At 51.5% G+C, this 27,974-nt stretch overlaps 1 protein-coding gene across 11 annotated transcripts in view; it reads left to right on the forward strand.

Annotated features, from left to right (window-relative positions):
• The window catches only part of LDB3 (LIM domain binding 3), a 66,306-nt gene that overhangs the window by 26,501 nt on the left and 11,831 nt on the right, over positions 1–27,974 (forward strand). For 5 of the 11 annotated variants that reach the window (XM_066349947.1, XM_066349948.1, XM_066349949.1 and 2 more), the window contains 5 exons: positions 11,859–12,041; positions 15,127–15,269; positions 21,399–21,882; positions 23,044–23,224; positions 23,766–23,886. In XM_066349947.1, the coding sequence (XP_066206044.1) occupies positions 11,859–12,041; positions 15,127–15,269; positions 21,399–21,882; positions 23,044–23,224; positions 23,766–23,886 (1,112 nt within the window). Of the gene's footprint in view, positions 1–4,353; positions 5,064–11,858; positions 12,042–15,126; positions 15,270–21,398; positions 21,883–23,043; positions 23,225–23,765; positions 23,887–27,750; positions 27,900–27,974 lie in introns of those variants that run through there. The other 6 variants (XM_066349952.1, XM_066349953.1, XM_066349950.1 and 3 more) reach the window with 3 other exon arrangements.

The following is a 27,974-nucleotide window of genomic DNA, read 5'->3' on the forward strand; positions in this document are numbered from 1 at the left end:
AGCTTTATACACTTGCTAACCTATGTGTCGTGGCCACAGGGCTGTGCAGAGAGTGGAACTCAGGTCAGCTGGAGTTGATGTGGACTTTCTTTTCAAACCTGTATTTTTGCCAATCCAAAGTGCTCTCACTCTTTGGTTGGAGCTTCCAAACCTAAAAAGTGTGGTCCTTCTAGGCCTGCTAACAACGGCATGCAGTTCCAGTAACAGTTCATAACCTGTCAGTGCCCGCAATGTGTCCATGCACCTGGAACGAGATGATGTTTGATTTAGCTCAAAAGTAGTTATCTAGCTATTTCCAATGTGACTGACCTCCCCCTCCCATGCTGCACTGCTTCCGTGTGCTGCTTCCGTCTTTGTCCCACCTCCCCTTTCAAGCCACCCACATAGATTCTCCATGAGCAAAGCCGCCTTACCCAAGATTGGACAGAGGAACTTTACAGCACATGCCCCATAGCAAACAGCTTGAAGTCCCCAGGTTCCTTCTAACAAGAAGCCGCAGGGATGTCATCTCTCCCTCCCATGAGGCAGCCCTGCCTTTCTGGCCCCTGCCATGCCCCTCCTCCAGTCACTTTGGGTTCCCCTGGCAGGTCACTCTAAGCTTGTACTTTGTCAGCTGGACACCGTGTAGGAGGCAGGAGGGTGCTGCTGGAGGTAACCTACAGGGAACTTCTGTCTTGTGCATTTCTTCTGGAGTATCTATAGGCACTGAGAAGTTATTGAGTGAGAACACAAAACGCAGTGTTGGGGGTGGTCCCAGGTCTTGTCTTTGGCCCCCCCTCTTCCTGGCTTTCAGAAGCATCTCTTGGGGTTTGTTCTGCCTGATCCTGCCCTCAGAGCCTAACCCCACATGAGTCCCCAGCGGAAGGTGGAGGACTTGGCATCTTAAGAACGCGATTGCAGGTCTTAGAGCCTCTCCCTTGCCCACTGTAGGGTTTTGGAGCAAAGAAATCTGAAAAGAGGGCCAAAGAGGAGTCTCTAGCCTGCTTTCCCCTCAGTCCCAGGCCCCCGCCCATGGCAGCGACGCCCCTCCGGGTGGGCGCTGTGCCATTGTCAGCACTGCCCTGCAGGGTCTTTGGCCTGCGGCGAAGGCTCTGGGATTCCCAGCACGGCTTCTGCTCAGGACTGGAGGAGCATGAGCCTTCTGTTCCTCTTTCTTTTCCTGACTTTAATTTCTGGAGGGTCGTCCTCATTACCTCCCCCCAAATGCCCATCCTCCCTGTGGCCCCAGGAGAAGGGTGAGCATTTTTATTTCACAAAACCCCAAGCAGCCTGTGGTCCTGGGGTACAAAGGGCAGTAGTTGCAGTGGTTCACCTCTGGTTAAAACCTGAAATAGTGGCTGTGGCCACGGTGACAGGTGGGACCCTGGGCTTACCCGAGTGGCCATCTGAGCAGAAGCAAGCATGCTTGTCTCCACCCTGAGTCAGGTTGGTCAGAGGTCTTGCTCTCCAAGGAGGCTGAGCCTCACTTCTATCTGTTCCCACTCCCAAGTTGGAAGCTGCACCCCTAGTGCCAGCTGACCTATCTTGTTGGTGGAGGGCAGCCACAGCCTCCTTCTCTTTCTTCTCCTGATTCAGCCATACTCACGGCGAGGAGTCTGAGTCTCTCCCGAAGGCTGGTCTCCCTTGGGGGGGTTCACGCTTCTAGGAGGCTTACTCCAGCAGAGCCTGAGTTCGCCAGGTGCTGGGGGCCTGGCGCCCATACAGGCTTGTACATGGGCAGAGGCGCTTTCTGCTTCCTGCTGCTGTGTGATGCGAAGCTGGCAGAAATGCCGTGTGAGGGGTGTCAGGAGTTCTGTACACAGCAGCAGCTCTGGAGGCTCAAGGGCAAGTGTAAATCTGTATGGCAGAGGACCTAAGAGCCATGGAACAAAGTTGATTTTAGTGACAAGTACACTGAGGAGTTGAAGGTGAGGGTTGCCTTGCACCCCCCCTCCACAAACAGCGTAACTCCCTGCCACATCAAGTCCCGTCTCCATTGTGCTACCATCCAAAGTTCTTTTACCCTCCTTGTTCCAACAGAGCACAGGACTCGCTGGTTCTTCTAAGGCCCCCCTGCAGTGTCCTCGTCCCTCTCTGCATGCATTTGGCTCTGTCCTTGCTCACTTGACTGACTCTCATGGTGTCACATGACTGAGGGCCCTCCCTCAGAGGGAACCCTTGTGAGGACCAGTGGGCAGCTATCAGTAACAAAAGTTACCAGTGTTATATGGATATATTTGTCCTTGGCGTTCTGCCAGCGTAGCAAGAAAACCATACTGCGGAGACCAGGACAGCCCTAGATGTGCCCTGAGCAAGCCTGGTGGGCATCCCAGGACCTCTCTCTCTCTCTTTTTCTCTCGTCTCTTCTCTCCTCTTCTTTATTCTCTTCACTCTTCTCTCTGGCTGGCTGTGGATTTTCAAACAGCTCCAAGCAGAGCATTTTCACTAGACTTGTGATACTCCAGAACTGTCCCTGTCCTGTCACTGAGTACTAATGATAAAGGCTGCAAGCCTGGCTGGACAAAGCAGCTGTGTCTGTGTTCTGGGTGGTCTCCCTGGGATGGTCTCGGCTGTGTCAGCAGCGGAGTGGGCCCTGCCCAGGGCCTCTGCTCATGCTGTCTTGCATCCTCCTCCCTGACCTCAGGGAAGTTGGCCCTTAGGTCAGGGTTCTGATGCTGAATTTCCACGTGGCTTTGAGCCATTCATGATGTCTCTGGGCCTTGGCTTCCTCTTGGTATTAGGAAAGTTTGGACGCATCTATTGGTTTTCAAATATGTTAGCAGTGGGTTCCTTTTGTCCAGTCTTACGTGGACACTCAACATGCAGGACTCAAGGTATGGAGGGGAGTCCTCCAAGTAGTCAGATGCAGGAGGTGGCCAGGCGTGAATGTGGGGCTGTGACATGGAGAGATGTGAGACCAACACTGCCCAGTTTTTGCTTTTTAAAGACCCAAAGCTGATATCCCTAATTTTTATATGCTGGCAATTTATTTATTAACCCATTTATTTTGAAGTAACTGCAGATTGGCATGCAGTTGTAAGAAATAATACAGAGAATACCTTTTACCCCAGTGGTGATGTTTTGCAAAACTACAGTACAATTTCACAGCCAGGGTGTTGACACTGATAGAGTCAAAGTAGGGATATTTCCATCACCTCGAACATTCCCCCAGGTCACCCTTTGATAGCCACACCCACCTCCTTACCGCACATTCTCTTCCTAACCCGTGGCAACCACTAACTGTTGATCTTTTCTCTGTTCCTATAATTTTGTTATCTCAAGAGTGTTATATAAATAGGATAAAGCCTTTCATGCTGTGGGGTTGGATTTTTCAGTCAGCCTAATTCACTGGAGATACACCAAAATTGTTGAGCATAACTAATAGTTCATTTGTGTCTTCTTACCACTGAGTAGTATTCCATGGTCTGGATATATCAATTAATTTTTTAAAATGAATTATATACACTGTCCAGATTAAATACCTGGCATTTGTGGCCCGTGTGCGTGCACCTATAGTCTGAAAGAGGTTAGAGGCCCTCCGGCCCGTGATGGGGACGTCCAGGAGTCTGGCACCTGTGTCACTGGCCTTCCCCGGGCACACCCTTTCCTCCATTTCTTTGTTTCTGGCTGCTCCTTGCCTGCTTTGTCTTGTGCCCTCAGCTAAGCAGGCTGTGGGATGAGCCCCAGAGACCCTGCTGGTGGGAAGTAGAATGGAGTCCTAGCCCTCTATATGTGCGCCAGTGGCCTTTTGAGTATGTGTGTGCACGCACACGCGTGTGCCTGGCCATGCTCAGGCCTGGAAGGGCAGGGGCAGTCGATGGTGTTAGAAGTCTTCTCTTTGGGGACAGAAAAGTGTTGGCAGAGACGGGAGCAGCACAGCGAGGTGACAGGTCTACTCACTGAGCCTCATCACAGGGACAGGTGTTCTTCTTTATGCCCGCTGGGGGACAGAAACCATGCGAGGCCTCTGCCTATGTGGGTCGGCCCCAAGAGCCCATAGCCAAAGCAGCCCTGCTAGCCCTGATTGCATAAGCCGGGAGGACCTAGTGGCTCCCCTTTGCCACGCCTGTCCTCAGGCCCTCTCGCTAGGCCCTTCTCCATGGCCACCTACTCACTCAAGCCAGGGACTTTTAACCCTTCCATCCTGGTCCTTGGGACTCTGGTCTTGCCCCAAACCAGGCTTGCCCATCTGGAAAGGGTCCTATGGAAGGCAAAGCCTCTCTGAGTCAAATTCCCGCTCCCATGCCCTCTGCCCCAGCTGTCAGATGGGAATGGCGGACATGTCCCCTAACCCTTTTCTTTCTCTCTTCTCTTTGTTTCTCTATCTTTCGCTCTGTCTCTCTGTCTCTCTTTCTCTCTTTCTCTGTGCCACAGGGAAAGGTTTGAAACGGAACGTAACAGCCCACGTTTTGCCAAATTGCGCAACTGGCACCATGGCCTTTCAGCCCAAATCCTTAACGTTAAAAGCTAAGAGACTATGTGAAGTTCCCCCACCTGTCCCCGTTCCCCTCACAGATCTGGCATGTGAGCCCCGTGGTGATGCTAGAGAGTGTGGAGCACGCGGGGCGTAGTAGTCAAGTGCGGCAGTTCCGCCCTCGGCCACGCCTCTCCTTCAGCCCCACCCACACTACCCCTAAAGCAGCCCAAGACTCTGCTTTCCTGCCCAGGGCCTTAGCCATAGTTCAGAGAGGATGATGTGATGGGGTATGCTGGCAAAACATCCCAGAACCAAGGGAAACAGAACACACTACTGGCCGAGCTCCCACCAACCTCAGCTCCCAAGAGAGGCCGCCCAGCCTAGTGCTGTCCTGGAAGGAGTCACCTATAGATCAGGGTCCTGGGAAAAGTCTGACTCCCTGTGCTCACTCACTCCCTTGCTGCCCTCTGGAGCCTGGCATCTTGGAACAGGGCTCCCTGCGGAGGAGACGGAAGCCCCAGGTAGATGAGGCAGAGGGCCCTTCCTGGCCGTGGTGAGACTGGGACACGTGCTCTCCTCTCCGCTGTGTGTGCCAGCTCCCTAGTTCTCTCTCCTGTACATATATGCATGCTCATTCTGAAATAAAAAGGATCTGAAATGAACCAAACCAGCCTCAGTCATGCTGTGCCTGTGTGCATACTATCCAAGAGGAGCATGTCTGAGGTGGGAAGAGGACAGCCACCTCCAGAAGGGCAGGGGCAAAGCCCGCTGGGGCTGGGGCCCCGCGCAGCTCTGCCCTCTGCTGACTTCCCACCGCAAGGGCCCTCAGGTTGAGGGTGGCGAGCTCAGGCTGGCTAATAGCGGGTGGGAATCTGTGTTGTGCCAGGTGGGCAGGCTTAGCTTCCCACAGGGCAGTGTATATTGCTGGGTACCCAAATGCCCCCTGCCTCTGCTCCCACACCCAGCTGCAGCCATCCATCCCTCCCTATCAGAAAGCAGATTACAAGCCCCTCTCCCAGGAAGGCACTGCTCATGTGCAGCCCTGCTCCAGGTGGCCAGAGAAGGGGCTCAGGAAGGCACATCTGGACCAAGAAGCAGGTCCCAGGGGACTGCTAGTGGTCCTCAGTGGGCCAGGGCCAGGGCTCAGGAGAGAAGAGGAAGAAGATATGCTTGGGGGTGGAAGGTGGGGAAGCCCTCCAGCTGGGTCTTGATCTGGCCCCCATGCACCTGTGGCCTTGTCCTAGTCCTGAGCATTTAGGAAGAGCCAGGCTGGCAGGCTCATGTCTTCCCCGCCCTTCTGTCTATCCATCAGCCTGGTCCCTGATTGCAGAAATCACTGGCTGAGAACATGAGACCAGTGGCACTTAGCAAATAAAGGCAGATGCTGAGGTCCATTCCTCAGGACTCTGCTGCCGCCCCGTGGCTGGACTGGGCAGAGACTTGCTCCCACTCCTGCTGCCTGGGCACAGGTTTTCTTTCTGCCTCCACGGACCTTGGCAATCCCTTCTGGGAGAGCTGACCAGGAAACTGCTCTCTCCTGCTCACCATCCTGAAATGCTCTCCAGAGCACCCACCAGCCCACTCCATTTTGGCCTCTCATCTCTTTCAGTCTCTAGCAGTCTGACTCTCGGGCCAAGGTCAGGGCCAGGGCCAGGCAGGGCAAGCATGCTCGGGGATCAACAGAGGAGACGGGCTATGTGCTCTTGCTTACATCTAGGCATCCCGGAGCACACCCATATTTAGCTGAACTTTTATTGAGGACTTTGAAGGCCCCAGGGTCGGTTGTGGGGCTGGGGGCTGCTAGGCAGTGAGAGGCCCCCAGGCAGTGGGTGTCCTGAAGCTGACAGAGGTCCCAAGCCCATCAGTCAAAACTGGTGACCTCACAGCTCTGTCCCCAACCCCCAGTCTGTCGCAGCCCTCTTGAAGCTCTGAAAGGCTCTTGCTTGCTTTCCAGCCTGCCTAGTGCCTCCCAGGGACCCTGAGCCTCTGCATGCAGCCATCCGGAGTAAATAGGAAAGATGTCCTCATTCAGCCTTTCATGTCCATGGGCATGAGTCAAGGCACCATGTTTGGCCACTGTGGGTGTCAGAGAAATCAGAAAGAGCCGATGTGGCTGTGAGTGACCGTGATGCAAGGTTGCTCATATGAGGTCCAGAGACAGGGAGTGCCCATCCTACTGGAAAAATCAGACAAGGCTTCCTGGCAGAAGATATCTGTGTCTAATTCTCAAGAAAAGTTAGGATTGGGGTATGTGCAGTTAGGGAAGGCTGGACAGGTACTCTAAGCAGAAGAAGCAGAGGTGCTAATGAGAATAGGGGTGTCCCAGAACCCCTTAATCACTTTGGCTGGAATGGAGGGAACACAGAGGGTGTTTTGGTTAGTAGTAGTCCAGAGCTGGAATGCCAGGCAATGGGATGTTGGCTGTATTCTGACTAGTGAAGGTGGCTAGGCTTTGTTCACATCACAGCCTGTAAGCACCACTGTGTACCATGCTTGAAGGGTGTCATCAGCATAGGCTACAATACCAACAGGGCCCCTGCAGTTGCGCAGTGCAGCAGCCCTGCTACAAAGGGACCTGGTCAGGGCTTCCCTGAGCAATAGTTGGTCATCAGGCAGCAAGATGAAACACCGGCTAGGTGGGAGGCAGCATGAACCATTTTAAAGACCAACCACCTGAGGGGGGTTCTGTGTTCATCCAATGAATAGAGATGTCATGTTCCATTCTCTTAACCAATCCAATAGCATCATCACCCCAATACTAGCATCATCAAACACCTCTGCCGTCACCAACAGTCTTAACCTGAGCCCAATAACCACAAACCCCAAGTCCCAGCCCCATCACTAATGCCAGGCCATCCTTTCTGTACACAATCCCATTGCTATCAATAAGAGCATCGACCAAAGGCCACCACAACAGAGCAGGGGCACAGGGCTGGCATGTTCCACCGGGTTGCCAACTGGGTTGATGGAGTAGAAGGGCTGAGAAGAGGGCTGCAGCCGTGCTGTGCTTCTCCTCTGGCCACACCGTCCCCCTGGAGCCATGAGCAGTTGAATATAGTTGGTTTGGTTTGGGTTTCACTTAGATATTTAAAGTGAACTGTGACTGACGCGAGAGACAGCTATAGAGCCCTACACCAGGCTGGGTGATTCCATGGGCACTGTCTTCAGTCCTGAGGCCAGAGCCACGTCGAGTTCTCCATGTGCTGGCCCACTGAGACGCCTCCTTGGTGTCTGGGGAGCTCATGAGACTTCAGGGCTAGCCTGGACAAGCCCTTCAGGACGTTCTTCAGTGCTGCCCCTACTGTTCCTAGGCCCTGGCTGCTTGGTGTCTGCAAACAGTGGTTTTACATAGGCTACCACTCAGCGAAAACCCCAAGCAGCAGGCTCACGTGCATGCCTTTTGTCCTGGACCTATGGTATTTTTATATTTTATTTTAATTTAATTTAATTTAATTTATTTTATTCAGTGAGAGAGGGGTGGCAGAGACAGACTCCTGGAGGAGTGCTGGACGGTATTCACCCAGCAGCCCCACTAGGGGGCAATGCTCTGCCCATCTGGAGCATTGCTCCATTGCTCAGCAACAGACCTCTGACTGGGAATTGAACCTAGGACATCCACACACTGGGCCAACACTCTACTGCTGAGCCAACTGGCCAGTACCTATTTTATTTTTTTAAGTGAGAAGAGGGGAGATAGTGAGACTCTCGCATGTGTCCCAACCAGAATCCACCCAGCAACTCCTGTCTGGGGCCGATACTCGAATCAACTGAGCTATCATCAGCACCCGGGGCCAACACTCGAACCAATCAAGCCACTGGCTGCAAGAGGAGAAGAGAGAGAGAAAAGGGAGAAGGAGAGGAAGAGAAGCAGATGGTCTCTTCTCTTGTGTGTCCTGATGAGGGATCGAACCCAGGATGTCTGCACACTGGGCCAATGTTCTATCCTCTGAGCCAGCTGGCCAGGGCCAGGTCCTGTGGTAGATCATGAATTTTCCTAAGTCACATGTCACGTCCAAAATCCAAGGTTCATATGGAGCTATGTCTGGGGAGAATATCAAGTAAGCTGGTCTGGCAGAAAATTGGAGCGAAAGGGACAGGGAAAGTCAACTTTTTATTTGTCCCTCAGAATATTGTCCCCAGCCCAGACACTCCCATCACCCCTGTGGATCCTGAGTGGTGTCCTTGGTTCCCAGAAGCCCACTGGAAACATGTAATAGGATAGGGAGCAACAGATAAAGGAGGTGGGTGTTCTATGTCAGCTGGGGCTTTCCCAGGCCACCCTTGCCCATGCCATGAGGAAGGTCTAACAGCCAACTCAGCAATATGGCTTCAGGAATGCAGCTACTTCTCTGAGGCAGCCACTTCACAGAAATAGCTTCTAGGAGCCAGGTTCTTTCATGGAGGGTGGAGGAGTGGTTTCATGGAAGGGCCAGGGCTGGGCACTGCCCCAGGCCTGAGAACTGGGCTGTCTGAGGCCTCCTCTCTGAACCACTAAGCTGGGGAAAGGACAGCTACCATAGGTGTTTGTTCATCATGGGCACCCTTGTCCATCATGGCTGCTTCTTGCCCAGTCAGAGGAGAACAGTGCTCCCCCACCTGGAGCAGTCAGCCACAACCTGCCACTTCTCTCTTCTTCCTCAGCCCTCTCATGTTATTTCATGGCTTCCTCCACCATACACCTCCTGGGCAGGAGGAGAGCCATTCTGTCATGCTTTAGTAAACGGCTCATGGCCTCTGGCATTGCCAGCTGGGACAGACTCTGTAGCACCTTGCTACTCAAAGTATGGTCCACGGACCAGCAGCATCAGCATCACCTGGAGACTTGTTAGAGTGTGGACTCTCAGCTCCTGCATTTTAACCAGTGCAGGGGATTTATCTGCTGCACATCAAAACCTGAGATGTGCTGCAGCGATGTTTTGGCAGCGGGGTGATGTTTTAGCAGAGAGTCAGTCTTTCTGGAAGTCAGGCTCCTCACCTGTAAGATGAAGATCTTGGTCCCAATCAACAGCAAGTCTGAAAGGATCAGATGGAATAACGCTTACACAGCTGTTAGAACAAGGCCTGGCATATGGTAAGCACACACAGACGGAAGGTTATCATTCTAATACTTCCAAATAATAGTGCCTTTTCTTGGGGGAATGATTCTACTTGCCTGACTCTAAGAAGAAGTTTCTTCCCGGCCAGGGCACACGGGAGAAGCGCCCATTTGCTTCTCCGCCCCTCCGCCGCACTTTCCTCTCTGTCTCTCTCTTCCCCTCCCGCAGCCAGGGCTCCATTGGAGCAAAGATGGCCCGGGCGCTGGGGATGGCTCCTTGGCCTCTGCCCCAGGCGCTGGAGTGGCTCTGGTCGCAACATGGCGACGCCCAGGATGGGCAGAGCATCGCCCCCTGGTGGGCAGAGCATCACCCCTGGTGGGCGTGCCGGGTGGATCCCGGTCGGGCGCATGCGGGAGTCTGTCTGACTGTCTCTCCCTGTTTCCAGCTTCAGAAAATAGCAAAAAAAAAAGAAGTTTCTTTCTTCCTCCATGAGGGGCTACTTGAGGGACTGGGTAAGGCTTCAACTCCAAATGTCCCTCAGTCAGATCCTGCTATCACCACCCATGCATTCTAGGAGCTTGAGCAGTTGAATTTTTTTGTCTCTATTCCCTCATCTATTAAACAGAGTTGCTAACATCCACATCAGAGGGTCGTTGTGAGAAACTGCAGACATGCTCAGCACACGATACTGGGTCAATAAACACTATAGCATGGGGACAGCCACTCCCACTTGCAGGAATTGCAGTATCCTGTTGCAGATGTAGCAAGTACAAATCTTAATCCAATACCCAGGTTAGCAAAGAGTGTGCATTTCTTTTCTTTCCTATAATTTTTAAATATATATATATATTTATTTTTTGTATTTTTCTGAAGCTGGAAACAGGGAGAGACAGTCAGACAGACTCCCGCATACGCCCGACCGGGATCCACCCGGCACGCCCACCAGGGGCGATGCTCTGCCCACCAGGGGGCGATGCTCTGCCCTTCTGGGGCGTTGCTCTGCTGCGACCAGAGCCACTCTAGCGCCTGGGGCAGAGGCCAAGGAGCCATCCCCAGCGCCCGGGCCATCTTTGCTCCAATGGAGCCTCGGCTGCGAGAGGGGAAGAGAGAGACAGAGAGGAAGGAGAGGGGGGTTGGAGAAGCAAATGGGCACTTCTCCTATGTGCCCTGGCCGGGAATCGAACCCAGGTCCCCCGCACGCCAGACCGACGCTCTACCGCTGAGCCAACCGGCCAGGGCCTAAAAATATTTTTTATTGATTACTTTCAGAGAGAGGAATGAGAAGAGAGACAGAAACGTCTGTTTGTTTCTGTATGTGCCCTGACCCGGGGACCGAACAGGCAATCTTTATGAATTGGGATGGTGTTCTAACTACTGAACTATCCAGTCAGGGCTGCTTGCCTATAATTTAATTTGTATTCTCTGCAGAAATCTAATCCCATCAACCCAGGCTGTGATGCTCCTCTGCCTTGGAGTGGTTTTGGGCAGAAGGCAAGGCAGGCAGGCTGGGGCATCTGGGCCCCTGGTCCTTGATCATGGTCTACCTGTGCCAGCAGCTGCAGGAATAGCATCCCATCTGGCCTCACTGGTCTACACTGGCACAGCTGTCACCACTCTTATTCCCAATTACAGGGTTTTTCAGATGTACAGGCACTTGGGGTCATGTCCATGTCACTCTTGGGTATATGGGAAACCCTCTATGGATGCTAGGGCACATGCTAGCCTGGGGATCTGCAGGCTTTCTTGGATCTGTCTGCCCTTCATGGGCACAGGAGACCCTAGGGTCCTGCCAGCTCTCCAGGGTTACATAGAAAAGGGGCACTTCCTCTATTCTTGCACCCCCTATGCCATGCTGTCCCCTTTCTGGTCCAGATAACCTTGGTCTGCCTGGCATGGCAGCTTTCATTTATTTTTCAAATGTGTAGTCAGTGCCCTGAGTCTTTGATGGCCTAAAAGCCCAGGCACTCACCACGCTCGGGCCAAGCCCTTGACCCTCAAATATCTGACCTCTGCTCTTCTCATAGTACTATCCCTTCTCAAAGGCAATGTTTGCCTCTGAGTAAGTGGAGAAGGGAGGGGGAAAACATGGAAAATAGGATGGGTTGATAATTCTTCTCTTTTCCATCACACTGTGTTTTTATAATGCATACTTAGATAGATAAATAAGTAAGTACAAAAATGGCTTGAATACCAGGCTTGAGAATAATTTTGATGTTACTGCAATCCTCCTGGTGGTCTGCGCCCTTCCCTCTTGGGGCTATGGGGAAGGTCCATTTCCCCTGAAGCTGGGACACATACCTTCTGGAAGATCCCATTCTGTCTGCAGTATGAATGGTGCCTTCCACACAGTCTCTTTCTGCTGCAGCCACCACCCCATGCAGAGGGGCCCCCTTGACCTGTTGTCTTTCTTGGTCCCACCTCATCAGCACCCCTACTGAGTATGCTCCAGTGTGCACCAGCCAGGCCATCACCCCGCTGCTGCCCGCTTGTTCCCAGCCTCCTGTTGCTGCCTCTCCCAGCGCAGCCACTCCACCCCTGGCTGCAGCCGCTGTCCAAGCTGCCACCGCCTCTGCCGTGGCCCCCGCTTCAAGCCCTGCAGACAGTCCAAGGTAATGGCCCCACAGATGCTGGCCCTGGCTATGGGGAAGGGAGGCAGAAAAGGCCTCACCCTGGGTCCATCTTCTAGTAGCTGCATCTGGCCCTCATAAATGGCCATCCAAGGTGATTAGTAGCCCGAGGTCCCCAGTGAAGCCAAGAGCTTGCACGCTTGCTGCAAAGAGTAAAGGGGAATGTAGACAGAGGAAGGGAGGTATGCCTCCCTGCTCTCTGCTCTAGTGAGAGGTAAAAGTCATGCGCGCGCGTGCGCGCGCACACACACACACACACACACACACACACACACACACACACAGAGTTAGATAACAAAGGGAGATTGTGTGGAAAGGCTGTGCTCCTGGGACTGGAATTAGGGAGAATGGAAGTTGTTGCCTTGGGCTGGGAAGCTAAGGAAGGCTCCGTGAATGGAGGATCAGTGCCCTGGTTATAGGAGGTAGGTCATATATGTATTTATCAACTAACTTGTCCTTGTTCTTCGCCTCTGTTCTCTTGACAGAGAAACATGCTAACTGCAGAGACTCTGGTGTGGTGGGGTTTAAATCTCTATAATCTTCAGAAGGTGACAGAACTTCTCTGAACCTCAGTTTCCTCACCTGCTAAGACATTTAAGGCAACATTTATTTTATAGGGTTGGGATAGAAAAAGTGTATGTAAAACACCTAGCACATAAAACAGTCTCAAGTTTTACAACTCACTGCTTCCCAACCTACCATCCTGGATGCCCAGCAAAGCTGGGCAGGGGTATGAGAGGGGTGATGGAGGTGCGGGGAAGTGGACAGGGGTGGGGTGACTTGTAGGTCATTCTGGAACAGCTGGGCAGTGTAGCAGGATGTGCAGACCCAGGTCTCTGGGCTGAATGGAGATGGCAAGTTGGTGTTAGGGCCAGTTGCCCATGGTCCCTTCCCAGGGCTTTGCTGGGAAGGACGAGCCTCTCTGAGTCAGGGGGCATAGGCCCCTGGTGCAGCCAGAGGAGGAGGAAGGGTGGGCAGAGTAGCCCAAAAGTTTGTGTGCTGTACCCCTACCCCTGGGGCTGTAAGTGACCCAGGTGGTGTGGAGCCCAGCCTTTCCCCAGCCCAACTGAAGCCTCAAGGGTGGGGCCCAGCCCAGCCGCCAGGAATTGTTCTATCCCAGCTTCCTGGGATCATTTAGCAAGTGCTTCCCCTCTGCACACCAGAATTGCTTCAGGCAAGGACACAAAGAAGAAATTTAGAGGAGGGTAAGAAATGTCCCTGTTGCTGAGTGGGAAGATGCCTCCTCAGTTTGGATCTGGGAGGTCTAGATGATGAGGTTATGCTCAAGGGCAGGCTTCAGCAGAGAGCTCCGGGCATCTGTATCCTAAGGACCTCAGGACACCTGCAACAGGGCAAACTCTTCCTTCGCTGTCTTGCGAAGAGAGATGAGGCCCAGGTGGAGGTTGCAGAGAAACTGGGAGTGTGGGCAGCTGGTACAGAAGGGATCCATGGACCACACTCTGGGCCCAGCTAACTTCCCTTCCTGCATAAGGTCTGGGATGGGGGTAAAGGGAGAAAGAGTGAGGCAAATGACCACTCAGCCTTTCACTGGAGCATGGCCTCAGAATTCCTGCTGGTTATCTTAAGCCTTGGCTTCCTCCCACAGTGGCAATCCCTGACACAGTCGTGAGACGCTGCATGCATTCTTAGCTGGTGAGAAAGTCCAGCTGAGACCCATTGACCTTCTTCCACCCCAGTAGAAGCTGGGCACTCCATGGATACTACCTCTTTCTCTTCCACTGAGGCCCCTATTTCACTGGTCTTACTCGGTTAGTCAGAGAAGGGCAGGCAGGCACAGGGAGGGGAAACAACAGCTTCACTCAACCAGACACAAGGCAATGTGGCAGGACAAGTCAACACACCACCCAGGTCTAATATGATGGTTGTCTAAGGCTCATTTCACCTCTGCACTGTCTACAGCAGCGCCCTCAGGAGCTTGGCAGTGGGTTCTTAGCTCAGGGCCACCACCTCCCAGAGCCCCAGAAAGGAAAGTGCCCCTTACCCTATGACTCTGCCCAGCATGATTCACAAGCCCTGGGCCCATGCAAAGCAGGTGGAAGAGAGGCAAGAAGCCATGGGCTGGTATAGGGCAGAATAGTTCCAGGAGCTCAATTCTCTGGTACCCATTTCCCCAGGGTATGGTCATGTGGGCCCTGTTGGGATCTTAATGATGTAGGGAGAGACCAGGGACCTGCTCTCTAAGGTCTTCATTAGTTTTAAATGAGAAAACAAAAAAGGGGGGGTTCACAGATCTATGGAATTGGGAAGCACTGGATTAGACAAAGTTAAACAAGCTGCTCAGCTGCAGGAGTCCTTGGAGCCTCCAGCTCTCCAGGAATAGTGGCCAGTATAGCATTTCCTAAGGGCAATGAACTGGGACACTGTTCTTTCCCATCTCTTTGGTCTCACGATCCCTGGGTCACAAGAGGGAAAGGTTGCTCTGAACCGCTTGGGGGCTAACCCAGTGGGAAAAGGGCAGAAATTCTATATGGAAAAGAAACATGTTTGGAGGTGAGGGTTCTCCTGGCTTCCTGTGAGCCATCCCTGAAGCATTCTTGCCGAGAAACCTGAGACTTTACTGCTCCCTTCAGCAGCAATAGGAAGGGGGCGGGGCAGAGGGCCAGGTGGTCTGAAGCCCCTGCAGGGAGTGGGGCAGCTCTGACCACCTCCACCTCTCTGCCTCTGTCTCCTTCCACCCCAGACCAGCCCTGGAAGTCTCTTTCAAGGGGGTAAAGGATTGTCTGTGTATCCTCTTGTCCAGCATTTCAGTGAATGGCTTTCTTCCCTCTCTCCAAGGTGGTGACACCAGCAATGGGCTATATTTCTCAAGGTGTCTCTGCTGCTTTAGCCAAACTCACCAAGACTCAGCACCCAAGGAGCAGCTTTATCCCCTCTAAGACCTGTGGTCCCTCCTTCACAGCCTCTGGCAGTCCAGGGTCATCTCTGTCAGGTTTCCTCTTCACAGAGGCTCCTGAGGATTGGAGAGCCAACCTGCCACTGCCCGCAAGTGCCAGGGCGTGGGCGGGGCTGTCATTCTGGCAGCTAACTCTCCCCACCTTGGTTCTAGGCCCCAGGCGTTTGCTTACGGTACCGCCAAGGCGACCTCTCCAGCACCTGCTGCCCATACAATCCCTGAAGCCTCAGCTGCCCCTGCGCCCAAGCCTCGAGTTGTCACCACTGCCAGCATCCGGCCTTCTGTCTACCAGCCAGGTGAGAGCAGAATGGGGATGGGAGAGAGACTGTCAGACTGGGCATGGGCTCCCGGAGTCATCTCCGAAACCACGTCCCCAGAGGATGGTGCTCAGTGAGGCCCTGCTAATGAGATTCAGCCCTCCTTCCCCAGTTGTGGACTAGAACCCTATGGAGCCTGCCTCTGGCCCTGGGGAGACAGGTGGGCAGTGCCAGGCAGGCATGGAGCCTCCCAGCTCTAAGGAAGAGGACGTTCCTGGCTGGGGATTTCCAGGGTTAAGGTGAGAAAAGAGGGTTTAAAAGGAGGAGGCTGTTCCTGCGGAAGTCTGGGTCTGGCTCGAACTGGAGGATGGGTAGCTATACCAGAAATGCCATGGGCTGGAGACAGCCCTAGTGCATCACGATGTGACCCTGGGCAAGTTGCTCAACCTGTCTTGTCTTTGGTTTCCTCAGCTGAGGTAGGATAACTGGAGGCATGAAAAGCACCGGGGAGGCAGCAGAGTGGCCAGCACAGGGTCTAACAGTGGCTAAACTCACTGGCTCTGTTCCATCACTGTGGTTTCCATTGTCTTCACTGCCTAGGACCCCCTTGTGGGGATAAGGGGTCACTGGTGACCCCTTCTTTCCTAGCCAAAATTGGGCTCACTCCCCAGTCCCTAGAGTCCCAGGGCAATTCTTAAGCTGGCTGCAACCCCTTCCCCCATACACACACTCACACACCTGTTCCTGCTCAACGAACATAAGGGCCCTTTAGCTGGCATTTTCCCAGGCTAGGGTAAGATCCTGTGTGCTCTGCTCCATAGGATGTGTCCACAGCAGGGCTCCTGGTAACCAGGCCCTGAGGGCTGATATCACCATTTATCCCCTCCTTCACTCTGGACTCTGACTCTGAGTTCCAGCAGTGTAGGGCTATGGCAGATGTTTCCACTGTACCACCAGAGATTGATTCAGGTCTGGCACAGAGGAGCTACTTAGCAAAGGAAGTGAACAGGAACAAATGAATGAATGAAAGCCGGTGACAATCACAAGTGTCCCCTGACTTACAATGGGGAATTGGGGGGGGAGAGGCTATGAGCTGCATGTTCTGGTGGCGGAACACACAGGGATAACAAACCACAAGGGTTCCTTCCCAGAGTGATGTCCTGGTGCCTGTTCCACAGATGGGTCAGATAGGACATTAGGTGGCTATACCTTTTCATTTAAAGCATTATACTTTGGATATATTTATTTTTATGGCCACTTTGAATTTATGGAAAGCATTAACAATTTTCCATTTGCACAAACTGTTTCACCCCCCAAATTATTGCACACATATTGTGTGTGTGTGTATATATATATATGCATGTGTGTGTGCAATATATGTATTTTACCATATATACAGTTAAACTGTTGAAGTGAGGAAGTTAATATCTTCTTTGTGAAAGAGTGAGGTAGCTAATTCTGAGGGGGTAGGGAGAAAGCGTCTCTGTGTCATGCTAGAGAGGGAGTGTTGGGCAAGCAGCAGTGGGGGGCATGAGAGCCCAGTGGACAGTCTCACTGCAGTTGAAGGGCAGGGAGACAAGTCATGCACGGAGTCAGGAAGGGCCTTGTTCCGGGAGCTTGACTTGTGTAGGGCACAGGAACCCTGTGTGTACAGAACTCACTGTGACAAGCAGTGTTGAGTGCGGGCAGTAGAAGGAGCCTTATCCTCAGAAGATTCCCCGCCGGGCCGCTCGCTCTCTAAGGCAAAATACTTTATTTCCTGGGCCAGAATTTCCTTGTTTGAAAAATGGTCATGACACTATATACACCCCGTGTTATGGGGACGAAATGAAGCACCTGGCGCAGTGCAGGGCACACAGGAGGCGCACGTCTCTGTGCCTTCAGAGGCAGGGACGCGAAGTCCTGAGATTAAAACTCCATAGGATTAGGGCGCAATTTGGAGCGGGTTGACACCGAGAAAACTCTCAGATGGGAAGGAAGGAAGCTGCTGGCCCGCGGGGATAGGGAATATGGAAGGGAGAGTGGAAAGGAGTGTGCAGGAGAGGCGGCGGGTGGAGGTGAAGCCCCGTCAAGGTGCCAGGAAGGTACGTCTGTCCGGGCCGGTAGGGATCTCCTCTGCGGCGGGTCTCCCTGGGCGCCGTCCAAGGCGGTGCCGGGCTTGGGCGCCCCGGCCCCACTGTGGGCTCTCCCGCGCGGGCCGCCAGGGGGCAGCACGGCGCTGGGGGTGGGCGCTCAGGGCCGGCTGTGGCCTGGGCAGGCGGGACGGGCCGGAGCCCCAGGCCTCCAGGCGTTTCCGGGCCGGCAGACGTTAACTCATTCCTGGCGGGAGGGAAAGAGCCGGCGTACTCCACCCTTCTCTCGGGAGTCGCGGCTGCCTGGGGGTCCGGGGGTGGCCGGCCGGCGGCCGGGGGTAAACAGGGAACGGGGGCCCGAGCGTCCCCCTCTCTGCTGAGCCGGTCCCGGAGCGGGTGGCCTTCGCAGCCCAGATCTTATCGCTGGCGCCGGGGTCGGGCGGCGCTTTCCGGAGCACCTGAGGCCCGGGAGGGGCCGGGCGGCCGCGGCGGCTCAGAGGCCCGAGCCCAGGGAGGCCACGTCGGCCCGTGGGCCGGGCGCTCGCGGGAAGCCGGGCTCGTCCTGCCAGGAGTCAGAAATCACCTTGTTTAATTACACATTCCCGAGGCTGCAAATGCGATAGGGGCCTTTTGAACTTGCCAATTAAGAGATGAAATATAACCTCCTAATTTGGACGGGCTGGATTCCGTCAGGCAGAAATAGCAACACTCCGCGGCTCGGAGGTGGGGTACCAAGTCTTCCCCGGCGGGCGGGGGTCGGCGCGGCGAGCCGGGCGGGAGCGCTCAGAGCGCAGAGGCCGGGGAGCGGGAGCGCGGCTCGGCGCCCCTCCCTCCAGGAATGAGAGGACCGGTAGGGGGCTGCCGGGCTCGGTCTCGAGAAAGGGCAGGTTCTCAGCTCTGGATGGGTGAGCCCTGCACAGGGAAGCGGCCGCACTCGGGTCCAGATTTTGGCCTGCCTTTAACTGCTGAGACCTTCGTATTGTGGGGGCTTAGAAAAGAGGGTTGGATCAAGGGATGTGGAAGACTTGGAGGAGGGAAGAGGTAGATGTCTTCCAAAGGAAATCTGGCTAAGCAATACGGGCAGGAGGCTGGAAAAGTGGGCAAGGGCCTAGTTTGAAAGGGTCTTGTTCTCCTGCCTAAGGAATGGTTAAGCTGGGGGATTGGCGTTTAGTCTGGCTGCCTGAGCTCTGGTTCAGCCAGGTAGTTGACTAGCTCAGTGACTTTGAGGTAGTCACTTTAGCTCTCCAAGCCTCAGTTTCTCACCTGTAAAATGGACTTGAGAATACTATCTGCCTCATTGGATGTCATATAAAGGGCCTGGCATGCGGTAGCCACTGTTCCGGTTAGGACAGCACCGTCCAATAAAAATTAATTTCCTAGTGGCCACATTTTAAAGAAAAGTAAAGGCAGGTGAAATTAATTATACACAGCATTTTATTTAATTTAGTATATTAATTTCAATATAGAACCGATATAAAATAGTTATTGAGATATTTTATATTCCTTTCTTATAGTAACTCCAAAATCTGGTGTGTATTTCACCCTGACAGAACTTCTCAGTTTGGACAAGCCACATTTCAAGCTCTCAACAGCCAAATAGGAAAGCATAGGGTCAGGGCTTTTGTCTTCATCCCTTTTAGTGGAGATTCCACTTTACAAAAAAAGGAAACAAAATCATGCGTAGAACCCCCTTCTGGCCCTGGCCGGGTGGCTCAGCGGTAGAGCGTCGGCCTAGCGTGCGGAGGACCCGGGTTCGATTCCCGGCCAGGGTACACAGGAGAAGCGCCCATTTGCTTCTCCACCCCTCCGCCGCGCTTTCCTCTCTGTCTCTCTCTTCCCCTCCCGCAGCCAAGGCTCCATTGGAGCAAAGATGGCCCGGGCGCTGGGGATGGCTCTGTGGCCTCTGCCCCAGGCGCTAGAGTGGCTCTGGTCGCAACATGGCGACGCCCAGGATCGGCAGAGCATCGCCCCATGGTGGGCGTGCCGGGTGGATCCCGGTCGGGCGCATGCGGGAGTCTGTCTGACTGTCTCTCCCTGTTTCCAGCTTCAGAAAAATGAAAAAAAAAAAAAAAAAAAGAACCCCATTCTGTATAACAGAGGGGCACTGCTCTGAAGTTCTGCCGGATCATCTTTCTCCTCAGTCCCTCCCTGGAAGCATCCCCCCCTCACTCCGCACCACCTGGTTATCCTTGCCCCCAGCATTTTGAGACTCTGCTCTGGGCCCTTGGGAGCTATGCAGGGTTGTAAGAGAGGGTGACAACACCTTGAATTTGGACTTCACAAGTTTATAAAGTACATGCAGTATGTCACTGGTATGTCCCCATCACTCCCTCTGAGGCAGGCAGGGGTGTCATGCATTTCACCATTGCTGAATAGACTTGGTCTCAGGTTATATGGCTTCAGGATGTTACATCTACCACTTCAACCCCCTACATCCCACAGTCTACCGGGGTTGGGCTCCCTCAGGTGACCACCAGGCTGTGATATGAGCTGACAGTTCATCTTGAGACCGGGAGTCACTAATACCCACCATCCCCACTAACATTTAGTGACACACATACTGGGCCAGCTACTTAATCCTCATAACAACACTGTATGGTACTAAGAATTATTATTGCCATTTTTAGACAAGGAAATCCAGGCCCAGAGATGTTAAGGAACTTGCCCAAGGACACACAACCAGGATATAGTAGAGCTGTGCTCCTAAAGGCTGTGCTATATTCCAGAGGATGGGACCTCCTCCATTTTGACAGTTACTGCTCAATCACATGGTACACCAAGGTTTTATGGAAATTGGACTTGTGTTCTTTACAGAGGCAGCTTGGGGTGATAGAAAGAATGTTTCTGGAGACTCGCTTTGCCACTTACTGGCTCTCTCTGAGCCTCAGTAATCTCAACTGTAAACAGGACTAACAAAGATTATCTGTTATATGCCTAGTCTACCTCCTTAGTAAGTGGGAAGGAGATTCTTTGTGGATGAAACCAGCCTTGCTCCCAGGATGGCTCCAGGGCAAGGTTGTGAAGGGTTTTACTCCCTCAGCCTTCCATGACACAGGTCTGGCCCCTCTCCATCCCCAGTGCAGGGGTTTCCATGATACTCAGCTCTGAGGGGCCAGCTACCTGGGAGTAGAGTCACAGAATTGGAGCAGCAGGCCATAAGCTGCCCCAGGGTCGTTCAGGGGAACCAGGTGGGGGAGATGAGAGGCCTGGCCAGGGCTGTTAGCCCTGAGAAACGCCTTCCTACTGCATGCTGGTGGGGCTGCCTCAGTCCCCTCTGCACAGCAGTGGGGCAGTGCATTCTACTCTTACCCTCTGATGTCTTCGGTAACCTCTACCATCACGTGGACCCACTCTCACTTCCTACCAAAGTGACATGGGAAAGCACAGGTGCCCCAAAGGCTGCTGGGCCTGGGCATTGTTGCCCGAGCAGCTCTGTCCCAGGCTCCTCCAAGTGACTCCTTCAAGACCTTTCCCCTGCCCTCCCCCCAATCAAACCGAGAGGAAATTTGCCACCAATACAAGTCAAGCCAAGATTTTTTTTCAGGAAAACAAGTGTAGCTGATCCTGAAACCCAAATCTGAAAACCCTACTGCCCTGTCATCTGTTTTGCCCCAAAGACTGGACTAGGTCCAGGTTCAGCAAACACATGCAATTAAAGCATTTCAGATGTCAAATCACGGGTCAGAGTGCACCTGAAGCATCTTGAGGCAAGGCCAAGCTGACCCACTCTCACTCTCTTCCAGGCCCCCAGGAGCCAGAGGAGAGCCTGGCCCAGCACCCTGCCCCCACTCCCTGCTTTCTGGCAGAGGCCAAGCAAGCCCCACCCCTTGCAGCTGCAGATATTTATAGTTACAACCCTTTCCCAGCTAGTCCCAGCTCCTAGCTCCCGGGACTCTGCTCCCATGATTTTTTATTTCCCATGGTTCCCGCTGGCAAATTCAAATCTGGGGCACCAAGAAGCTCAGGACTACGTCTCTGGTAAAAATTAGAATTGCCCTGCTCTAATAAAATCTCCTTGTTCTGGCTGGGGGCAGGGATGGGAAGTTGGGGGAACTGAATTGCTGACACATTTTCTTTGGATCTTTTTGGCTTGCAGTACCTGCATCTACTACATACAGCCCATCCCCAGGGGCCAATTACAGCCCAGCTCCGTACACCCCCTCCCCTGCCCCTACCTATACTCCCTCGCCTGCCCCCACTTACTCTCCCTCCCCTGCCCCCACTTACTCTCCCTCCCCTGCCCCAGCCTATACCCCCTCGCCTGCCCCCAACTACTCTCCCTCCCCAGCGCCTGCCTATACCCCCTCGCCTGCCCCAAGCTATAACCCTGCGGCCTACAGTGGGGGCCCTGCTGAATCTGCCAGCCGCCCCCCTTGGATGACAGACGACAGCTTCTCTCAGAAGTTTGCTCCTGGCAAGAGCACCACCTCCTTCAGCAAGCAGACCCTGCCTGGGGGGGCCCCTGCCTACACCCCAGGTTCCCAGGCGTTCCCCCTTGCCAGGGGCACTGTCCAGAGGGCCGAGCGCTTCCCAGCCAGCAGCAGGACTCCACTCTGTGGCCACTGCAACAACGTCATCCGGTATGGTCCAGCCGTGGCCCTGTCCTGGGGTTCTGGAAGGGTGGAGGTGACGGTTGCTTGCCCACTGTCTGAGCCCTGTGGTGAGGCAGGGGGAAGGGAGGGCAGCGATAGGGAGGAGGCTGCTACAGGGCAGCCTCCGGTCCCGCTGGGTCAACATCTGATCTGACCCTCTCTGACCTTTGACTTCCATCCCTGTGGGCCAGGTATTTCCCTGGGGAGGGAAGTGGGTGAAGCGTCCAGTATGGTGCCGGTGCCTGGACCTCAGTCTTGGGCTAAGGCCGGGTTCTAGGAATGGCAGGTCTTGTTGTCAGTAGGTTGGATTGCCATGTCGCCAGCTGGGTGACAGTGCTGGTTTTGACCCAGCTTTCCTTCAGGGTTGCTTCTGGGTCTTTCCACAGACAGGCCTGAGCTGCTCAGGGCTTCAGTGGGCATCTGCCACTATGATGAAAACAAGCCATTTTAGGCTTAGAAGTCAGGAGGATGGTTGTTGTTTGTTTGAATATATAGAGTATGTTTACAGTATTTGTGGGAGGGGGGGACTTGGGGGTTGGTGAGCTTACATATACATGAAAAATATACTTTTATTTAAAATAAAGTAACACATTCTCAAAGAAGAATTAGAAAATTTGGAAAGACAATTTTGAATATATCACATTTCCTCATAGTCCCAGTAGTCTACCGTACCACCCTATAGCCGTGTGCAACTTAACCTCTCTGTGCCTCAGTTTCCTTATAGGCAAATGGCTATCATAATAGTGCCTACTTCATAGGATTGTTGTGAGAATTAAATCAATAAATACAAATTTCTTCTTGACCAGTACCTAGCACAGAGTAAGCACTTAATAAATGTTAGCCATCAGCTTCATTATTGTTGCTCTTCTTATTGTAATTATCAGTAGTCAACTGACCAGATATTTCATAATATGTTTACCCTGTCCCCTACTGTCGATGTTTGAGTTGCTTTCCATTTCTCTATTGTAAACGAAGCAACAGTGAACATCTTTCAGCAAGGAGCTTTATCTGAATGTTATCTTCTTTCATTAGAACAGTCACAAAGGTCGGTGTTATTAATAGGGTCAAAGTGTTGGCCTTAGGGGTGTCAGACAATCTGGTCTGAAGCTTTTGGGGCCACCTTAGTAGGTGCTGTTCTCTGCTTCCCAGGGGCCCCTTTCTGGTAGCCATGGGCCGCTCCTGGCACCCAGAAGAGTTTAACTGTGCCTACTGCAAGTCCTCCCTGGCAGACGTGTGCTTTGTGGAGGAGCAGAACAACGTTTACTGCGAACGGTGTTATGAGCAGTTCTTTGCCCCAATCTGTGCCAAGTGCAACACCAAAATTATGGGGGTAAGTGGGAAGCATCCTTCTATGACCCTTGTCTTTTTCCCAACCAATCTCTCCCCTCCCTCAAGAAAGCCAAGAAGTTGCTGCTAACAGAGAGAGGACAACTCCATTTCTATTCTGGAAGTAGGTTGGCTTGCCTTCAATGAACTAGGGAGCAAATGAACTTGGATCAAGAGATGATTACAATACCTGAGCTACACAGCTTCAAGTTGTGACGGAGCTTCTGCAAAGCAAGTTATGGCTTTAAAGCCTGAGCTTACCATGCATCTGCATGTGGCCTTGATCCTGGATATCCCTTTGGTGAAATGGCAGTAACAAGTAGTCCCTCTCTCCAGGTTTGATGGGAGTGTATGTAAGCACACACGGAACCTGGCACCCAGCAAGTGCTATCTGAGTAGGAGCCTCTCCTTTGCCTACTTCTTGGGCTCTCCTGTCCTGTTCCCACATGGATGCTCCAGCATTGGCTGGGGCCTGGTGGGGAAATCAAGCCCAGCTGCCACTGCCCCTGGATCTTTCTGTCCTGACTTGAGACTGTATCCCTCAGGAAGTGATGCATGCCCTGAGACAGACATGGCACACCACTTGTTTCATCTGTGCAGCCTGCAAGAAGCCCTTTGGGAATAGCCTCTTCCACATGGAGGATGGAGAGCCCTACTGTGAGAAAGGTAGGGCTGCCGTAATGGGATCCCCCCTGTCACCCTGTTCCCTTAGCCCCATCTGGGAGAAAGGAACAGGCACAAGGAACTCCTGCCCAGGTCCATTCACATGGAACAAACAAGAGGCTCAAATGGCAGAGTCATACCAATATTACACACAGAAAGTTCATTGAACTATCTTCCCTGCCCATTTGGTTGCAGCTTTCTTGGGAGCAGAGTGGGAGTTGGGGTTTAGCAATGTTGGGGAGGATGAGGGAGGGGTTTGTTTTTTTATACATTCAATCTCTGCTCTCTTCCCTTCACCACATATGTGGGTCACATGTTGGCATCCTGTAGCAGAATGGGAAACCTTTAGAATGATTTTGAAGTGTGGTCTGCAAAGGCTTTGCTCTGGACTTCATTCTGGGTTCTGTTCCAGGCCCCACCTCAGGCTGACTTTGCAGCCCTGAGTAAGTTACTGAACTTCTCTGAGCCTTACATTTCCCATCTGTAAAATGGGGGCACTAAATACCTGACTCACAGAGTTGTGGCGAGGATGAAACCAGAGAAAGCATATAAAAGTGCTCCTGCAGTGTTCCGTCAGAGCCCTGTAATCTCCCTGTCTGCATTCAGAGTTTCTCTGTGTCCCCAAAATGCTGTATGTTATCTTAAAACTAAGAGTCAATTATCATAAACTTTTTTATTATTATTTCTAATTTTTTATTCTTTTCTGAAGACAAAGCTCTCTATTAGGGAGTAGGTGCCTAGGCTAACTGGTCATTCACCCATTCTCTCACTTTCTCCCTTATTTATCCACAGCTTACCTCTTTCAGAAAAGTTTTTTTTTTTTTGTTTTTTTTTTTTTTTTTTTTTTTTACAGAGACAGAAAGAGAGTCAGAGAGAGGGATAGACAGGGACAGATAGACAGGAACAGAGAGATGAGAAACATCAATCATTAGTTTTTCATTGCGCATTGTGACACTTTAGTTGTTCATTGATTGCTTTCTCATATGTGCCTTGACCGCGGGCCTTCAGCAAATCGAGTAACCCCTTGCTCAAGCCAGAGACCTTGGGTCCAAGCTGGTAAGCTTTTTTGCTCAAACCAGATGAGCCCGCGCTCAAGCTGGCGACCTTGGGGTCTCGAACCTGGGTCCTTGGCATCCCAGTCCAATGCTCTATCCACTGCGCCACCGCCTGGTTAGGCTCAGAAAAGAATTTAAGGCAGATTCCAACAAACACAACACAGATATGTAGGTTAAGACAGTAAAAACAGAAAATAAGTACTAAGTAAAAGAGGGAAAATCAAGTCTACTGATAATGAAGAGAACAGAGCAGCAGTGACTGAGTAACAGAAGAGCACATTAGAGAGCAAAAAGGAAAACACAGTGAATTAGTTGACTTTAAAATAAAAAAGGAGAGCCTGACCTGTGGTGGCGCAGTGGATAAAGCATCAACCTGGAATGCAGAGGTCACCAGCTTGAAACCCTGGGCTTGCCTGGTCAAGGCACAATATGGGCGTTGATGTTTCCAGCTCCTCCCCTTCTCTTTCTATCTCTATCTCTCATCTTTCTTCTCTCTAAAATGAATAAATAAAATTAAAATAAATAAATAAAAAGAAAATAAATAAAATCTTAAAAATATATATATATAAAATCAAAATAGAGAGAGCATTCCTGTTCTTCAAGGGGAGAAGCAAACTAAGATGAAACCCTCACCACCACAATAAATTATAAAAGCAAACTAAGATGAACCCCCCCCCACACACAATAAATTATAAAAGCAAGATTCTTATATGCTGGTAAGTTGTATTTCCAGCTCTGAAGTTAATCAAATGACTTACTTAGTAACTCTGTGCCTCAGTTTTCATATCTGTAAAAGGGAGAAGATAACACCTGTCCTTTTTCCCTTCTTATGAGCAGATGGTGATTATTGGTAGTTAAGAAAAGTGCTATTGTTCCTATGTGAATTGCCATCATTAATCAACTAAAAGCATTATAACTTTAATAATTTGTGATAAGGCATAGTTTGTGTCTCAGGTTTGTGGAAGAATGATAGATTCCCACCATCACCACTGCCCTCTCCACAGTAAGCCCTCCCCCCAAAAGACTGTTGGACACTTGAGTTGCTCTCACTTCTTGACTGTTGGGAACAGAGCTGCTGTGAACATTGGTGTGCAAATATCTCCTCAAAGTCCTATTTCCAATTCTTTTGGGTATATTCCCAAAGTTAGAAATGCTGGGTCAAATGGTAGTTCTATTTTTTACTTTTTGAGGAACCTCCATGCTGTTTTCCACAGTGGCTGCCCCACTTCACATCCCATGAACAGGGCACAGAGTTCTAATTTCTCTACATTTTGCCTATACTTGTTATTTTCTGTTTAGTGTGAGGTAGTATCTCATTGTGGTAACTTTGTCATCATTTTTATTAACACCTTGGAAGAAGGCACAGGATGATAGACTCTAGATTCAAAAAGATTTCAGTTGGCTGCAATGATAAGCTGACACTTTCATATATAACATCTTGCATATAAGTAAGACAGGTGGGGTGGGAGGGCCAACCCCTTCCAGATTGGCCTGTACCTACCTGAGCAGCACCCAGGCCTGGTGGAGAATCACAGTCACCTGGGGAATTCTCAAGAGATAAAAAGATAACTTCCCAAACCTGCAGAAGCGGAGTTGCGTGGGGTACCCCACACCCACCCCAGTTGATTCTGATATAGAGTTAGGTTTAGGAGTCCAAGTGTGGTCCCAGGACCTGGGAACCTGTTAGAAATGCAGGTCGTCCAGCCCAATTCCAGATCTGTTGAATCAGAAACCCAGTGGTGGGGCCCTGCAACTTGTATTGCAATGAACCCTCCAGATGGTTCTAACATTTGAGAACCACTGCTCCAGTAAAGCACTAAGCACTTTTTCAACACAGCGCATCTGTGATTTGTTGGATGGAAATCCTTTTATGATAGCAACAAAATCCATTAAATACAAAGGGTATGGATATAGCTTTGGGCAAAGAGTTAGTCAAAGAAAATTGTAAAGCTCTAATAAGAGAGATAAAGGAAGGAATAAATCAGGGGTTCCCAAACTTTTTACACAGGGGGCCAGTTCACTGTCCCTCAGACCGTTGGAGGGCCGGACTATAAAAAAAACTATGAACAAATCCCTATGCACACTGCACATATCTTATTTTAAAGTAAAAACAAAACAAAACGGGAACAAATACAATATTTAAAATAAAGAACAAGTAAATTTAAATCAATAAACTGACCAGTATTTCAATGGAAACTATGGGCCTGCTTTTGGCTAATGAGATGGTCAATGTCCGGTTCCATATTTGTCACTGCTAGCTGTAACAAGTGATATGACGCACTTCCGGAGCCGTGATGCGTGTGTCCTGCATCACCGGAAGTAGTACTGTACATGATGCATCCTGTGCTCCTCTCACTGACCACCGATGAAAGAGGTACTCCTTCTGGAAGTGCAGCGGGGGCCGCATGTGGCCTGTGGGCCATAGTTTGGGGACTCCTGGAATAAATAAATGAAGAGCTAGATAATGCTTCTGGTGGAAAAGACCCATGGGCAAATTCAATTCAATACGAATTACATTCTCTTTTTTTAGAATAAATATCAGCTTTTTTGTTTTGTTTTAATGTATTAGGGTCAGAGCTGTGCTACCAACTTTTGAAACAAAGTGGCAGTTCTCCTGGTCATACAGAATCAAGTTTAAAACAAAAAAATCAATCAGTAGGAAAGATTAGACATTCCAGAAATAACATCAACCCATTATAAAAAGCTTAATCTGTGAAAAACCATAGGCTTCACAACAGGATAAGGAATTACTGTTTAATAAGGGTTTTTGAACCATTTCTCTGTTTTTCAATTTATTATCCATCAAATGCAGCCAATTCTTGTGCAAGATGCCGAGCATAGAGGAGGAGGTACCTCCCCTTCAAAACCTCAAGTAGCCTGACCTGTGGTGGCGCAGTGGATAAAGCATCAACCTGGAACGCTGAGGTTGCCAGTTTGAAACCCTGGGCTTGCCTGGTCAAGGCACATATGGGAGTTGATGCTTCCTGCTCCTCACCCCCCCCCCCCTTTTCTTTCTCTCTCTTTCTCTTCTCTAAA

The sequence above is a fragment of the Saccopteryx leptura genome, chromosome 9 (assembly GCF_036850995.1).
Source record: "Saccopteryx leptura isolate mSacLep1 chromosome 9, mSacLep1_pri_phased_curated, whole genome shotgun sequence".
Taxonomy (NCBI): domain Eukaryota; kingdom Metazoa; phylum Chordata; class Mammalia; order Chiroptera; family Emballonuridae; genus Saccopteryx; species Saccopteryx leptura.